General features: G+C 45.5%; 1 protein-coding gene across 1 annotated transcript in view; it reads right to left on the reverse strand.

Annotated features, from left to right (window-relative positions):
* Positions 1-11,837: 11,837 nt before the first annotated feature.
* TMED4 (transmembrane p24 trafficking protein 4) overlaps positions 11,838-17,408 on the reverse strand; it is a 145,761-nt gene continuing 140,190 nt past the window's right edge. The window contains exon 5 of the mRNA XM_069618963.1: positions 11,838-13,873. Within this exon, the coding sequence (XP_069475064.1) occupies positions 13,724-13,873 (150 nt within the window). The 3' untranslated portion in view covers positions 11,838-13,723. The remainder of the gene's footprint in view (positions 13,874-17,408) is intronic.

Below are 17,408 nucleotides of genomic sequence, written 5' to 3' on the forward strand. Positions count from 1 at the left end.
TGGCGCTCTCGGGTGGACTCTTTCGCCGGGTGCAGCGACTCGCAGCGTTTCGATTTTTTTGGGTTTTTCACCCGGGGTATCACCCTCAGCTGTCTTCGAGGGGGTCGAGGCCGCTTTCTCGAAGACGCTTAGCATTTTCTTCCTGAATTCCTCCCACTCAGCCTGATAGCTGTGTTTTGTGGGGCAGTAGACCCTTTCTGGGGAAACAGAAGATGACGGGCAAACAGAAGATGACGAGGAAGGGGATCTTTGATGTCTCTTCTTTGAGTGTCTAGATCTCGACGATTGGTGGGAGCTACTTCGAGACCTGGAATGGGAATGCTTTCAACGGCGAATGCCTCGACTCGGCCGAAGAAACTTTCGAGGAGGTTTTGACTGACTTACCTCTCTCGAGCTTCCCCTTGCACTCCTTCAAGGCTTTCGCCGTCATGGACATGCAGTCCTCACACTCCGAACAATGGTGCTCGACTCCCAAGCACCACAAGCAGATCCTGTGTGGATCCGTTATCGACATTTTCTTTCCGCAGTCCCGAAATTTTTTGAAGCCGGACCGCGGAGTCGTCGGTTCCGATGAAGAAGCCATCGAAAACGATTTGTTATTTCGAGTAAATATAAGGTTTTATTCTGACTGAACTGAGCAATGATATTCCGAGGCCCCACGAAGTGCGTAAAAAAGGAACCGAGCAACGGACGCCGCGTGTGGCTATTTATGGGCATGGTGACGTCGGCGCCGACTCGGCGGACATCGACGCGCAGCACCCTCTACAGAGAAAAAAGTTCCGAGGCCAGCAAGCTGGAGACGAATTATCAAAGATAAGGAATACGTTGGAGGACACAATCCCTTCGAAGTGGCCACCACTGGGTTGTTAGGGTTTTAGGGACCCCTGGGTCTCACCCAGCTGAGACATTTAATACTGGACTCATCAGGGGGACTTCACTTAAGTCCAGAGAAGCAATTCCCTGGACCCCATTTCCATCCAGATAAGGAGACAACAACTCCACAGACTTCCTTACTGTTGAATTAATTGAGGCCAGTCCCTCCTAACCTTCATTATCAAAATGCAAGCAAGGCCACTCTTCTTCGGATAGCAGCCACATTTTTCCTGGGGGGAGCTAGCCATTGATCTTTCTTTTAATAGATGAGGAAGACAAAGTATAGTCCAAGGAATTCCCAAAATGACGTTTACCACCATGATTCGTCAGAAACGGGCTGTGAAGGATAGATGACGATGGATTACCAACAGGCAATTGAGAAATTCCTGGGGTAGGCAGCAAGGCATCAACCATCATGGCTGCTTCAGGTTCGTCGAGATCAGCCTCTATGGCCAGCTTATCATCTCTATAGATAGCGCTCTTGTACATGGGGCACAACTAAATATGCCCAATCCTGAAATAAAAGAGCGCTTTCTGGATGTGCTTTTTCCAAGAAGGAAGTGCCAGTAGGTTTGATTAAATTGCTCTCAGGGACAATGCTTATTGAACTGAGAGACTAACAAGAATTGAAAGGTTTGTATCCAGAAAGCAGAGATGAGTTGTTGGGTAGTTCCACTTGAAAGCCACACAGGAAAGCTTGAAGTGCAGAGGCGCCATTTCTTACTGGCATGCACCTCCTTGGGGCTTGAGTTGGAGCTGAACTCAGGCGCCAGAGGTTGCCAGGCCACAGGGTTCAAAGGCAACAAGTGCCAACAGCCACCCTGATGTCATACATGAAATTTGAGATGAGCAGTATGCCGCACCTAGCAGCCTCGCCCAAGACAAAAAGAAAAAAAACAGCAGATGGTGTTTAAATGTGGGGGAAGAAAAAGGAGCACTTTCACCGTGTACCGAATTCTCTACTGAGTGCTCTGCTCTGCTCTGCTGATTGTTTCAGCCCGCCACTGCCTCTACCTTGGGATCAGCAGCCTCAATTTATCCCAAAGAGGCTACCCTATTACAAGCACTCACGGCAGGGTGATGACTGCACTTGCCGCCGCAAGGCCCGTTTTTCGGATGCCTACTCAGGACACCTGCAACTCCCCGTAGGTGGCCTTAAAGTTACCTGCTTCTTAATACCGGATTAATTGCTGGCTTACTTTCAGCAGCAGCAATGCGCTCCGGGTGCTGAATCCACAGGCTCCACAAACCATAAACCAGGTCCACAACGTAGAGCTTTTGCGAAGCATGTCCCGTCTCCTCTCCACACAGGAGTGCCGGTATCTCCCTCTCCCATGCAAAGCAGAACTGCCGCTGCTCCAAAACAGCAGAGCACTGGGTCATAGATGCCTACGTCAAACCGCACTGCGTGTAACACCAACTTGTGCGCAGCACCAATTTGCACAGCCAGTTTGTTGTATTCATTCAAGGTTCAGGGTTTCCTTTCCCAAGCTCAATACAGTTCTTGCTCACACAACAAAGTACGCGCCCTGATGCCCCTGGGCCGGACGGTACGCGTTATACATAAACAAATCGGTTCCTCTCACCTTACAAATCTTTCGTTGAAGCCCCCTCATGGTTGTGGCGCAGTTTTAGACTGCACGGTCCACCCATAACAGGTTGCGCAACCAGTGGCTCTTTATCTTTGGCATACCGTAGGGCTTTTCTTTATAGATTAGGGCTTCCTGTTCTAGGTGCAGTTTCAGACCACATGATGATCTTGCCTCCTTCTTTTCTAACAAAGTCCTCAATCTCCGCCAAACTATCCTCTCCTCCCACTCTTACTCTCCTCCTCCCCCAACCTCTTCCATGTCCTCTTTCTCTCCTGTCACTCATTCTGATGTTACCCTCCTATCCAAAACTCATCCTACGGCTTCTACCGCTGACCCCATTCCTACCCCCCTTATCCCTAAAATCTACCCCCTCCTTATACCCTATCTCATCTCCTTTTTCTAACATCTTCCTCTCGACTGTCACTTTTCCTACTCCTTTTAAACACGTGACTATCATCCCTATTCTCCAAAAACGTTCTGCTAATCCCCATCTTGCTTCAAATTATCGCCCCATCTCTCTCCTACCCTTCCTCTCTAATAAACTTTTCGAAAGCAGTCTATTCTCAACTCTCTTCCTTCATCTCTAACCAATCCCTCCTTCCCTCTACCCAATCCAGCTTCCCCCCCTCTACACTCCACTGAAACTGCGCTCATCTCTGTTCTTAACTCTTTCCTTTCTGACCACTACTCTAAGCACTCCTCCATTCTTATTCTCCTTGATCTCTCCGCTGCTTTTGATACGGTTGACCATCCTCCTCTCCTCAACTCCCTCTCCTCATTTGGCCTCAAAGACACTGTCCTCAACTGGCTCTCATCTTATCTCTCTAACAGCACCTTTTCTGTCTCCTGGGGTGGCTCCACCTCTCTCACATATCCTCTCAACCATGGAGTCCCCCAAGTTTTTGTCCTTGGCCACTTTCTTTTCTCACTCTACACTTCCTTCTTATCTCCCATCCTCTCCTCATTTGGTATCTCGCACCATTTCTACGCTGACGATACCCAGCTTTTCCTCTCCTTCCCCTTCTCTCCCGACATTCATGATAAACTCTCTTCTTGCCTTTCTGCTATTAAATCCTGGATGTCCTCTCACTTCCTTACTCTTAATGCTGACAAAACTGAACTCCTAACACTCTTCCTCCTCCCTCCCCCTTTCATTCTCTTTCCCCCCTCCCAACTCTCCTTCTCTTCCCATGCCCGTAACCTTGGTCTTTATATTGACCCTCACCTCTCTCCATCTCACCACATTTCTCTTATTGCCAAGTTTTGTCGCTTTCACCTTTACAACATTCGTAAAATACAACCCCTCCTAACCTTTCACGCTACTAAACTCTTAATTACCTCCCACATCTTCTCCAGACTTTTCTACTGTTCCTCCCTTTTCTTTGGACTCTCTCCTCTCCCCACTCAAATCTGTCTACCACTCTGCCATCCGCTCCCTCTGCCTTCTCTCACCTCTTGACCCCATCTCCTCTTCTCTCAACTCTCTAGTCTGGCTCTCTTTTCACTCCCAGCTCAAATTCAAGTTCCTCTGTCTTGTTTTCAAATCCCTCTATGGTCTTGCCCCCTTACCTTTCCTCCCTTCTTACCTTCTATACCCCTTCTCGTTCTCTCCGCTCTGCTAATCTTTTCCTACTCTCTCCTCCTCCTCCACCACAACCCTGCACCCCCTCCCGCTCTTTCCAACTCCTCGCTCCCTTCCACTGGAACCGCCACCGCCTCCACATCCGTTCTTCTCCCTCCTACCCTTCCTTTCGCTCTTCTCTAAAATCTTATCTTTTCCATTCCCCTCCCTAACACCTTTCACCTCCTTTCCTACTCCCACCGCCTCATGCCTCACCTTACTCCTGCACTTCCTTACCCTCTCCATCCCCTCTAGTCCCTTCTACCCTACCTTTGGCTCTTATCTAGTCTTATTCTTTCCTCTCTTCTTCCTCACACCTTCTCGCCTTACCTCTTACTTCTGCTACTACCTCCACTCATACCTCCCATTACCTCTCACGCCTCTGTCCCTCTCCACTCCCTCCTGACCTCAGCAATAATGTAAATTGTTCCTTGTACTGTTTTCAAGTTGTGATTCAATTGCCATCTTATGCTTATTGTACTTTTTTCTTGTTCTCATGTAAAGCACTTTGGATTAAAGGGCTATATGAATTCAATAAAATACAAATACAATCCCCCCCCCAGCACTACCCTCAACCTCTTCTTTCACTTTGACAACTTGTTTTTGTATTATCCCAGGCACTTCTCTGGCTGTATTAATGAGTCAAGCTCTTCAGCCTTTTCTACAGTCTTTATCATTCTTCTCTTTATTCCATCTCAATGCCCATCTCATCAGACCCAGACTTTGCTAGGCTTCTCTCCCAATTTCTGACTGCTTATATTCTTTGGCGGCTTTTGCTCCCACTTTGCTAGCACCCCTCTGCAGTTTTTCACTCAGCGGTTTCGGGAGATTATATATTTAAAATGTATAAAGCGCTACTAAGGCCGAAAAGGGCATCTAGGCGCTGACAGGAGCAAGTGGGGCAGGCTCAGAGAACTAGATGCCGACAGATTAGCAAGAAGAAAAGAAACTGTTAAACAGATATGTTTTCAAACCTCTCCTTAAAAAAAGGGTAATCAGACATGTTCTTAGATCAACAAGGAGAGCATTCCACTAACTGGGTGCCAGTACAGAAAAAGATCAACCACCCAAACGTTTCTGACAAATTTATATTAGAATTACAATTCAAAATTAAATTCAGCCCTGTTACAATGTTATGTTACTTTCCATTACCGGCCAGGCACTCTCATTCAGTTTGGTAAGCGTCGGGCTGAACAGCCCCTCGCAGTTTGCCGCAAGTCCTGCATTGATACAGATGCTTACCGGACGATCACTCTGGATGCTTTCTGTAGCACTCCCCTGCCTCTGTGCTGGACTCCACCTCTGCTTCTTCCACAGCAGTCACACTTCGCCTCTTCCCACAAGGGCATTCCAGACCGGTACTGTTCCCCCTGGCTGGAATCCCGGGAACTCTGTCAGCTTCTTGGCGTCTCAGTTTCTCATCCCCTATGCACAGCTCACTTCACATTCTCTGCTCTACCTGCAACTTCTCTCCCGCACATGTCTACTACCTTGTGAGAACACCACCTTTTTATTTCAGTTGGTCCCAATTATTCACAATTTCCTGACTTTGTAAATACTTATTAGGGTGACATGCTTGATCCTTATACCTACATGTCTCTACACCTTTCTTCTTCGTCCCAGTACCAAAGTGTTTTTTTTTTTACCATAGGTAATCTGCATTGCTCCTAGTCACCTCTTCTTCACAGTACTTTATATGTTGTCAATGGGTAAGGTACTGTCACAGTAGCCTACAAAGGTAGAGGGGGGTGAGGTGGTAGGATGAATTGTCGTCAGGACTGGAGAATACCATGTCTCGCCCTTTGGCATTCTCTCCCCAGGGGATCCTCTCTCGGTTGTCCACTACCAGGGTCGGGATCAAAAAGTGATGGCCCTTCCCTGGCCACCTGAATAGAAGATCCCAGTGGAATAGGTGTGAGAATGCCATCAGGTTTCTCACAGTATCCTATCCTGGGAGGGGGTTGGGTATTTACGGAGGTGTGCAGGTGTGCACTAGTTGGGTGAGGACAAGAGGTGGTGGAGGCCGTCCAAGAGGCAAAAGCGACTGGAGTGTGGAGCATATTGTTAAGAAGGGGGGGGAGGGTCTGTGGAGGGTTTTTATAAGAGAGGGGAGAGTGTAGTAGAGTTATAGTAGGAAGAGTAGTAGTAGAGGTAGTTGGGAATGTGCATGGTAAGGAGTAGTGGTAATGACAGGGGTGTGCAGGGCAACATATCCCTGGGTGTCCCCGAGGGTCTGACCAGGGGCTAGTGAGAGGGGATGAGCAGAGCATGATATCCCTGAGAGTCTAGAGAGAGGAAGGTAGAGAAGGGTAGGGTAGTAGCAGAGGGGAAATAACAATTGTAAGAGATTGGGAGTGCGACAGTGAGTGAAAGAGTAGCTATTGGAATAGAATAAAACATAGCTTGAAATCAGAGGAACAGTAAGGAGTGGGGAAGGAAGTAAGATCATAGGGTGGAAGTGGAAAGGCAGAGTTGGAGACTGGTGGGCCAGTAAGGGAGGGTGACAGGAGGAGGCAGATTTAAAAAGGGACCAGGGACAGGTACAAGAGTGTATGCAAGGAGTGAGCGTGACACTGGGTGATTGAAGGCACTGCTCATTACTCCCTGAGAATGCTAAGCGGGAATAGGCAAGGGAGTGTTAGAAGATCTCTAGGGAGTCAGACAGTTGGTGACTTAGGGAAAACACCTGAAGTCTACAGAGAAAAAAAGACAAATAGGGGCTACTGATATTAGTATTTCTAACACCAAGTTAGGGATGTCTTGGTTAGGGAGGAGGGAATCAAAACCGGGGCAGAGGAGAGAGAAAAGGGCCAGCCATCGTGCCAATCCCACAAAGACCCCAGCATTCTTTGCTGAACTGGAAGCCAATGGAGATTCCTCTGATATTGTGAGATAGATGTCTTTCTAGACAACCTGTAGTCTTGATTTGAGCCTCCATAAGAAGAGCGTTACATTGATCTAACCTGGCATTGGTGAGTACACCGATTACCATTGGACGATCCTTCTCAGCAATGAGTGGAACGACAGGTTTTTATCAGTCTCAATTGAGAATATAAGGATTTAACTGGCTGTAAATCTGGGAGTTACAATCCATATTCAACTGCCAGATACAGCCCAGGTTCCTCACTGTATCCAAACAATTGGTAGGGACACCAAACAGTGAGGGGCAGGGAGTGCACTGAACAGTATTTTTTACCTGTCTCTTGGGACCGAGTACAATAACCTTGGTTTTTCAGGGATTTAGCTGGCGTTTATTGGCCAGGATCAAATCTTTGATTTTATTGGCACATGCCAAGACTCAATCTATTGCTTCCCAAGGTTTCTTGAGTCTTACGTAGATCTATGTATTGTCAGCATAGGAGTGATATGACAGACCAAACTCAGAGATGATGTTCAACACAGTGCAGATGTAGATATTGAACAACGGCAGTGAAATTGAGGACCCCGAGGCACCCTGCATTCCACTGGGATGGCGTTGGATAAATGGGCCCCCATTTCACCTGTTGGGTACGGGTGGTCAGGAAAGACAAACCATCTCAGAGCTTCTTCCGAGACTTGTGCCACCGAGGATAGTCTGGCCAGGAGTAATCAACAGTGTCAAAGGCGACCGACCGGTACAGCATGACAAGCATGCCGACATCCACTTTGTCGGCAGCCCCCAGCAAGTCGTCCCAAACTGTCACCAGGGCTGTTTCGGTGCCATGGCCGGTCTGAAGCCCGACAGAAAAGAGTCGAGAATGTTATGTTCGTCCACATAACTCTGCAGTTGACTTGTCACAACTTTTTCCAAAATTATGGCCGGCTATAGCAGGCCGGCTATTAGGCAATAACTGGATAGGACTTTATGATCCAGCTCTTTTCAGGTCTTGTGGACCACAGCCCTAAGATAAAGAGGCATTAACCATTGTCTGTCTAGGCATGCCAAGGGCAGCAGTGTCTGAGACCCTTCTATTCACCATGTCGTTACAATCGTCACCTAAAATACACACAGAGGCGGGGCATAGACTAATTCTAGGGAAGACTAATAATGATTAACCACCTCCCACTGCTCTCCCTTTTGTACAGCTGGATGGCAGCCATTGTACAACTGCCCCTAAAAACGAAGGCTTGTCTCTCCGCCACTTAGGTGTGGAATGTAATGTGTTCAGGTTCGAAAGATACAGAAGAATGGAGTCAAGGCAATTTTGACATGTACGCAGCTAACATGCAGCCAACTTATGATTTAGAAATGAAATCTGAGGCCATTGATGCATGACTGATCATGGGTATCTGAATCTTCCATCCCCTTGTCCCCCACTTACTAACAACTCTTACTTCCACCCCTCCTCCTCGTACTACTCCTACTCCCCCACCACTCACAGAAGCACACCCCATCCACTTCAACCCATTCACTCTCTACACTACCCTCTCTACAAACACCAATCTGAGACACAAAAATGCTGCCGAACCTCTTCTCCCTAATACCAGACATGTTGCAAGTTGCTCCACAGCCACAAATATCCTACCATTTCTATTGGTCCCTTGGTCGTTCATCACTTCTTCTAACCTGAACCTGGCTACCTACACTTCCCGATTCAGTTCTTAAATTCCACCCCCTTTAGGTGGAGATTGGATATCTTTCCCTCTCCATCCTAATCCTACCTTCCTTTTCTCAGAGGGAACCTGGGCATTCATGAGGAGAACAAAGCCCCACCCACCTCTTCCGGATGAGATAGTCACAGGAAAGCCATGTCATTGGGAAGCTGGCACCTTGGTGAGCATGCCATTCGCCATTGTCCATAAACATGCCACCAGGCTGTTGTGACACTCTTTGAATTTGGACCGGGGCGCTGCATCTGGGGTTACTGCACCATCTGCAGCGGCACTTCGGTTTGATAGGGAGTTCTTGGTAGTCCTTGGAGGCGGAGGCATGGATTGCAATGCAGTCCCATCTCTGCCGCCTTCAGTCGCTGTGCCCTCTCTGCCCTGCAAGAGAAGAGAGAAGGCTGGCGAATCGGAAGGTGAGAATTGGGCCCCAAAGCTAGATTTGTGTCGCAACCTTTCGGCATGCCTCCACCCTTGTTTTGTTATCATCTGTCTCTCCTTGTTGGTTAACCAACTGTTATTCCCACCTGGGGTTAGTGAATGGTATTTTTGCTTACTTGGGGGCATTGGTTAAACAGGGGAAAATCAGTTCCAATCAATACTTGTTCTTGGGGCCCAGGCATGGCTATCATAGGGATGTCAGCTTTCTTCCCTGAACATTGTCAATCATGGTTTGAGGGTAAAGGTCGGACTCCCCTGTACATAGATTATCCAAAATAAACAGCCAGGTTGTCTTTTTACTTCCCAAGTCCAGAGGAACTGTTGTAGGGAGTCTGCGAACCCTCACATGGATGTGGATTTGGGAATCTGTTTCTACCATGGTAGAAACAGACTATAGGCACAGAGAAAGGAGCTCTAGGCAGGGGACAGACGCCTGCAATCAGGGGGTACAGACGACTGCATGAAAGTGCAGTAAGGGTAGCAGGGATCACAGGGCATTGGAACAAGAGCAGGTACTGGAAACAGCAGAAAGGCTAGCAGCAAACTCAACGCAAGAGGCCTGTGTTCATGCAGGCAGCCACCACTTAAATACAGACGTGCCCCGTGCTGAAACAGGCATGAGCCTGGAGGACCACACCTGAACGTAATTTGCCTCCTTCCTCTATGGTTGTGGGAAAGCGAAAGCAGCACTGATCTCTAAGACTGCTGGGGAGTGTAGTTCTAAAACTGCTACATACAAATAGACAGGTAATGAGACCTGCTACAAGGGGCATGTAGTTTGTGAAATGAAATAGCAAAACCTTGCAAACAGACTAAAGACAAAAATACAAAGTGGTATTGTCTGGGGAGCATTATGGAGAGTAATTCCCATAACAGGTGCCACTTGGTTTTCCAGTGGCACAGACGTGACAGTCCCACTTATACAATGCTACAAATATTCACTTCTCCAGTTGCAGTATCAGGAAAGAAATTTCAAAGTCCGGACAGCAAGCTCCTTCAACCTCAGTGCTGCCCTTCCTACAATGTAACAAGTGAACAGCTCTCCAACCCCGGGTTTACCTGAAGTACACAAAGTTTCCAATTCATTGGTCCACAGAAACGCATTCCCTCGCTGGATATGCAATATTGCACGCCGCAGCAAACTAGCATCTTCCAAAAATTCAGAAGGCTTTGAAAATGTAAGAGTATCTCCAGCACACCCTTTACACACTGAAAGAACAGGAAAGCAGGGCCCGTCACCAAAAGCACTAGAGAAAATCCTGAAGGAGCAAATATAATCCAAGATGGTCAACAGGGCAAATGATGGCTTCTTCTGGCCCCCTCATCTCAGTGAGGCCAGCCACGCCCAGGGGCAACAACTAGTGCCAACCTTATTCCCAAGTGCCAGATACAGGGGTAGGCACTCACTCAAAGCACAGAGATAAGTCACTGAACCAAAGTCTGTGAAGGGCTCCAATGCACCAGTGCCGTGAGGATCCACTGCTGGGCACCCCACTGCTCGAGTGCATCTGTCTGCTCCTGCCAAAGCTCCTTCCTCCGCCATACAGGTGGCGGTCAAGTAGGTAGGTTCCTTGAAATAGGAAAGGGGGTGGGTGGTCAGATATTTGTGTTCTACCAAGCATATTAAAGATTTTTAATCATCAAAACCGAATGGTTCAGCACTCCAAAGAGGGGGCTGGGTCGGAGAGTACACTCATCATTGATGTATGTCAATGCATGTGGAGGAAGAAACTATAAAATTATTAAAGTGTTCAAGTTCTCTTTTCGTCAGGCAGTCTTACTTAGCGGTTAATCAGAGTGGCCTAGGTAGTGCATCTAGGTTTCAATCAGACATTACTTCCTCTGTTCAATTCTGCTAATGTATTTGGTGCAGTATGTTGTGGTACAGACCAGGGCGTATGGTACAGTAACATTATATATTAATTAATGAAAGCACTTATTCCCAATTCCAGTTGGAATGCATCTACTGAAGAACAGTCATAAAAAAAAAATCCAGGATCTGTTTTACTAAAACATGCACTCAGGAATTATGGATAGATCTTCGTCACAAAGACTTTAAACATTCTGAGCAATGGCATCTGGATAACTGCTTATCGCTGTGCTATTAACTTGAGATGTAATGTATAATTGTTGAACCTGCTTCTTACATTTTGACAGAACACCCAAAAACTGAAACATTCAGAATATTGATTATATTTGGAGTTAAAAAGTACTGACATTTTCTGGCTGGAGAAGGGTACAAGTTTATTTTTTACTTCTGTTTATTTGCATAAGTTTGAAATAACAATACTTTTAAAATGCTGTCAGTGAATAATGTGGGCAAAATATTTTAGGGATACCAAATATTTTAGGCAGAAATGCCTTAACAGTTTTAAGAGCCTGCGGGGAGGGACAGTGATAATGCAAAGTAGGTGTCTCAGGCTTTCTGACATACAATGGGGAAAAACAATTGAAGAGTAAACAAAATAAATCAAGAAGCTCCTATACATAAGGAGATTTGGCTGTTGGCATGTTCTTGCCAATGTTGCAGAAAATGGCTTCTCTTTCCAGTAGGGCCACCACCTCTGTCCCACAGTTGAGGGTGTGCACATACATGTTTGTTGTACTGTCTCAGCCCAGACCGTGACTTAAGTAATATCTGGAAGTGAGCACCTTAGTATAGATTGCTGTTCTCCAAAATCATGCTAAAAGCCATGTCAAATTTGAGAATACCAAAAAAACCAGACTTGTCAAAATTACCAGAGCATATTTTATTTCACTCAAAAAAGAGTAAAAAGAAATACTAATTAATTAAAATCCCAATTCAACTCGAGAGAACGAAGATAATTCCCAAACAAACCATCACTAAAACAGAGGATCATGGTACCAATTGTGAAAGTTACTGCTTTTCAAGTCACAATGGAACATATCGTTAAACATTCAAACGTCGATGCTTAGTCCTGGGATGGTCTCCCCAAACTACTAACCTTTTTACATAAATAAGAAAAAAGCATATGTATATAGATTTTTTTTTTTTAAATCAAAAAGCGGTAATATCTTCAATCTTAAAGATAAAGAAAAGTGTGCAACTAAGAACCCTAGGACAATGGACTCACACAAACAAAAATTGACCTCCATCTGCTTTGCCTAATTAAAATATCTTAACAGGACTAAAACTGATCACAATTCTTGATGCACTCCCGATACTACATGGAGCAAGCAGAAGAGAGGACCCCAATTTTTCCGAAATGAAAAGCACTATTAAATCCGTTTGATCCAAAATAAACGCACCCATTCTTTCTGCTTCAAAAAATTCCAAAATGTACAGTTTGTTATTTCCACATCCCAAACACTCTTGCCACATTTCAAGTAGTTCATCTTGCCTACACATTTGTTTTCTTTAGCATATGATCGATGACAGAACTGCCGGATGGTCTTTACCCGAACGGGCATCCATCTGCAATCAATCGCGCCCCTTGCAGGAACAATAGAGATTTTTCCCTTGAAGCAAACCTATCACATTGAGAGATGGAATCATTCGGGGTGTAAGTGGTAAGGCGGGTTTTGGGAAGTTCGACAAGTCGTGGAAATCGGCAATTGTTGAAAGTCTTTTCCTTCAAAGAGGGTCTTGGGATGCAATCAGGATGAACAATCTCCAGATGACATTTACATTACAGAAGAAAAAAACAACTAACCACAGAGCCTGGATGGTCTCAGTTCTTACATTGGTTATGGAATATGGAGCACTGCCTCAGGAGGAATTTGATGAAACAGAAAGTGAAAAATCCTTAAATAACCATCATCAGAGACAACTATCCCCCCTCTGGGTCTTCCAATCCTAGCATTGTGATTCAAGTGGCACAGTAAAATAATTTTTTTAAACATTCATTACTTCTCATTCTGGACACACTAGTGAAAACACATGAAATGAAAACAATATATAATTTACCTTTTAAAAAAAGATGTATTGAATGTGCCAAGGTTGTGAACCAACAAACTTTAAAATAAAATAGACATATTATTAAATGGATACCTGCAGGTGGCAGGGAGATAAATCCATCCGGTTTGTTTTCCCCAGCAATCCCCCTCCTCCCTCCAAACACCTGGACATGAAAGAAGCAGTGCTCTCTTCATACGGGGTAAGGGTCTGCAACCCTCACACAGGAGAACACAGCACATCACACAGACGTTTCACAAAACCCAAAAGACAAGATGTTTGCTGGGTTGTATAGGAAATAACCTTAGAAGTAATAAACATCATATGAAGGAAAAAAGAAATTGAGGCCCAATCAGTCAGAACGACCCAATGTATCTGCCATTGCCACACACCTTTGTTACCAGACTTCATGTGCACAAAGCGCAGCAGCTATGCTTTTTGTGTAGGTGTTGGATTCAGCCACATACTGCAAACCTGAAAGTAGAAGCACAGATGTTGCCAGAAACAGTAGCTTATTTTCTTCTTTTGAGCAACTTTCAAAAGTGTACGAAGATCAGCAAAAGTTGAGGAGAGCAGAGTTGGTTGTGGGACAATGACCGTTCTGTAGCTGAAAAAAATTAATTGAAAGACCTTGGGAAAGGGATCCTGCAAGTGGCTTTTGGAAAATGTGCTCGGATGCAGATGATGTGGAGGTGCCTAAACCAGTTTCTTGGCCTCAAAAAAGCCTTTAAGGTGTCTCATCTGCCATATTCCAGTCAAGATCAGGATGCCTGTCTGTGCAATAGACCACCACAGGACCCGCTGATTCGTGCTCTCGCTCGTCATACGAAACCTCTCCTCTCGGTACTGCAGGGAGGCAAACAGAGTGTTAGAGAGAATCCCTTGGGACATAGACACTGAAATAGCTTTAGACACTGGGATTAGGCTGTTTGTATATACCGTCTATAATATCGTGTATACGATGGGCACGGATTCAGCACTGGTAAAAAAGTTAAGTTATTATATAGAAGGAGTGGCCCAGAAATTACAGCATGACATTTATACCCTAATTGTTCTAAACAAACATTTCTTAATTCCACTGTATTATATTGCGTCTCACCCAACAAAAATAAAGGTGTCTCAACGTATTATTGTTTAATCAATGCCATTTTAACGATTAGCAAACGCACTGAACAAGGCTAATCATTACACAGCTTTGGCAAACATGTATTTCACACAAAAATTGAGCTTTTTCAGGACCACACAGGTCTTCCACAAATCTATCAGGTTTTTAAATTTCTACTCTTAGCATTATTTTCCTATGCCGCTTGTTAAAATAGCTTTAGTAAACCAATATAATTGTTGCATCTTTATGCTGCACTAGCAGAATAGCTGGTTGACATAACCATAAATTGTTAAATTGTGTGTTCAACAGTCCCTCATGCAGATACAAACGGGATTTGTAATGAGGGCCAATCAGAACTCTAAAACAATGTTAATCTACAAAAAACATCGAAACATTGAAATGCTTAGAGTTTGTACAGAAACATCCTTCACATTCAGCATTCTCAGTCCCTATTCTGGTCCCTATGCTATTGTTGCAGCAAAGCACATCATTATATGTTCTCCCAATGTGTTTTAACCTGCGCATGCATACATTGTATTTACGGACGATGCATGGAACGCATTTAAGGCTCCAGCAGGGCCAATGAGAGCAGCAGATTGGGTCTACATCTACTATTACTACTTTAAAAGAAGGGCTGAAGAAATTTCCTTTTCTTCATCAGGGACATGCACCTTCACTGGAAGAAGCACTTACTAGGAATGTAACTGTCTCAGATTGCACATGGCCTGAAATAGCAGCTCACGGTGTCCCTTCTTAACTTTCTATCTTACAAACCGGACACCTAAGATATGCTTCTTGCCTTTCTGTTTCAGTTAACCTGAATGCCAACCAACCCTCTACCCCAGACAGAAAGGGATCTTAGCAATTAGGTCTCCGATGTCTAAACTAATAAACCATCAGAATTTCACAGAGGAGCAGTGGTAGGACAGTTTTTCTAAAGTTCAACTGAGGGCTTAACAAAAACATATCTGAAGCAGTACAAAACTCCACTCTTAATTTAAGGCTGTACCACCCGAGAACATTTGGTAGCATAGACAGAGCAGCCAGGCTTATCTTAAGAGGGAGAGTGCGCTGTAGCTTGGTATTGTAGCATACATATGGTCCAAAGAAACCCTGAAACATTAACACTATCTACTGTAAACATGAATGGTTTATTTAAATACAAGTAGGCCAAGATAAATTCTGGGTAAGTACTACAACATATCATGTAAACACAATTTTAAAAACCAACTCAATACAGAACCAAAGTATAACTCTTTTTAAATCTTTGTTTTTAATAAACATATATAACATACAAAATTAACTGGCATATTGGCATTCCCACGGATTCCGCTATGGGTTCTTTATCCTGGAGTTATCTAACGACCTTGCTTCCTCTGCCTATAACTGTTTATGTGGGCAGCATCGACATCCTCGCTTATGCTGTCTTTTATTCAATTGCTTGTACACCGCTGTCTTGGATCCTCCGGTATCCTCGTACCTCCTCGGGGGCTTCTCCTTCCTCTTCCTCTCCCTCTTGCCCAAATAAGTTCCATGCAGCTATTTTCTGTGCTGTTTCTCCCTCCCCCCCTTTGCACTGCTCTTATCCACTTCCAGACGTCTGACCACCATGCTTCTATGGTCGGGCCTTCCCTTGATTTCCAGGACATTGCTATCCTCCTTTTGGCTAGTATACATAAAGTTTTTCATCTTTGCTAGATGCGCTTTGTCTCTACCTCCTCGTGGGAAGAGGCCTAGCAGGTACCCCTCTGGGTGCTCCGCCTGTATTTGAAGTCCACTCTCTGTTATTTTGACTCTGATTCACTCCCAGAAGGTCTGTAGCACTGGGCAGGTCCAAAATATGTGCACCATATCTGCTTTGTCAGCTGAGCATCGGGGGCACCTATTGGGGTCTCCCTCGCACATCGTGTTCATCCTCTTGGGTGTGAGGTACGCTCTGTGTTACGTACAACTGTGCTTGTCTGAACCTTGCATTTCTAGACCCTTTCTTCAGGTATCTTAGCACCCTACTCCATTCTTGGTCACTAAAGGGTCTGTGGAGTTCTTCTTCCCAATGCTGTCTTATGTGTAGCTCTTGGCATTGTTGGCTCTTAGCATCTGTTCATATAGCCTGGAGGTTGGGTGTGTTCCCTCCGATATATCGTACCACATATCTAATGCTCCTGTTACGTCCTCTTGGTCTTCCCATTCTGGCCATCTCTTTTTAATTTTGAGGATTATTCTGTTATAAAGGATGAATTGGCCTTCGTGTAGGTCATATTCTTCCACCATCTCTTGAAAGTCTGCCCACCTTTCTTCTCTTCTTAGGTCCCCCGTTTGTGCTACGCCTTTGGCTTCCCACTCGGCTCAGTATGTGTTACGCTCACCTGGTATCCATGGGGGTGCCACCCAGCGGTAGGGACTCTGGTATCCTTCTCTGCGATTCCCTGGTGTGACCAGCGGGGAAGTTCTGCCTGGAATACAGGTGGGCAATGGTCAAGACTGGGCAACTGGGGTAAGCAGCCCCCTACCACCCTGTATGCCCGCAGCCTCTCTGGACCTCTCCTCACCTTGTTAATTCAGGTGTGCTCTCCGTCCTGCCTTCTTGGCAGGGGCGCGTTGTCCATTGTGGGCTAATGCGATCTAGTTACTTCACTGATGCCGGCCCACTTGGGAGTCTTTCAGGTAGGTCTTATTGCTGTTGTATATTGTTGTTATTCTTGCATGCCTTTCTTGGTTTAATAAATGTCTCTTTCTCTTCCTTAGGTGCGCGGAAGTCCGATGTGATGCATTGGCTGAATTGGGTCTCGCCGGTAAATGATGGCGTATAAAGAGCGCTATGATGCGGTAAGTAGGCGCTATGCGCAGCGCTATGATGCCTTGCCTTTGCTAACCTGTTGTCTTTTCTTTCCCATAGATCGCGGTTCTCATCCGGTGTATGAAATCCCGTGGCGATGCTGGTCGAGAGGCGACTTGCGAGGTAAGCTTTTCGGCACAGTTCGTTATGTTGTAAAAGTGTCTAATGTCTTGTTTCTTCCTTTTTTGTAGATCCGTCGGTCCGGGAGCCGCGCCGATCCTAGGATGCTGTTCACAGGAGCTGTGGGCAGCGAACGATAAAAATTACAGGTAAGCTGCTGCTAACGATGTCCTTTTGTCTCTTTACAGATGCTGTTCTTCCGAGGTTTGCAGGTACAGCTGAACACGATGAGCATCACGTTGCAGGATTGCAAAGTAACGCGAAGCGTGTTATCCAAGTCGGGTGGTCTTTAAATAGCTTCAAGAAAGTAGTCCAGGTAA

This window comes from Ambystoma mexicanum, chromosome 10 (genome assembly GCF_040938575.1).
Source record: "Ambystoma mexicanum isolate Mex_15411 chromosome 10, UKY_AmexF1_1, whole genome shotgun sequence".
NCBI classification, from domain to species: Eukaryota; Metazoa; Chordata; class Amphibia; order Caudata; family Ambystomatidae; genus Ambystoma; species Ambystoma mexicanum.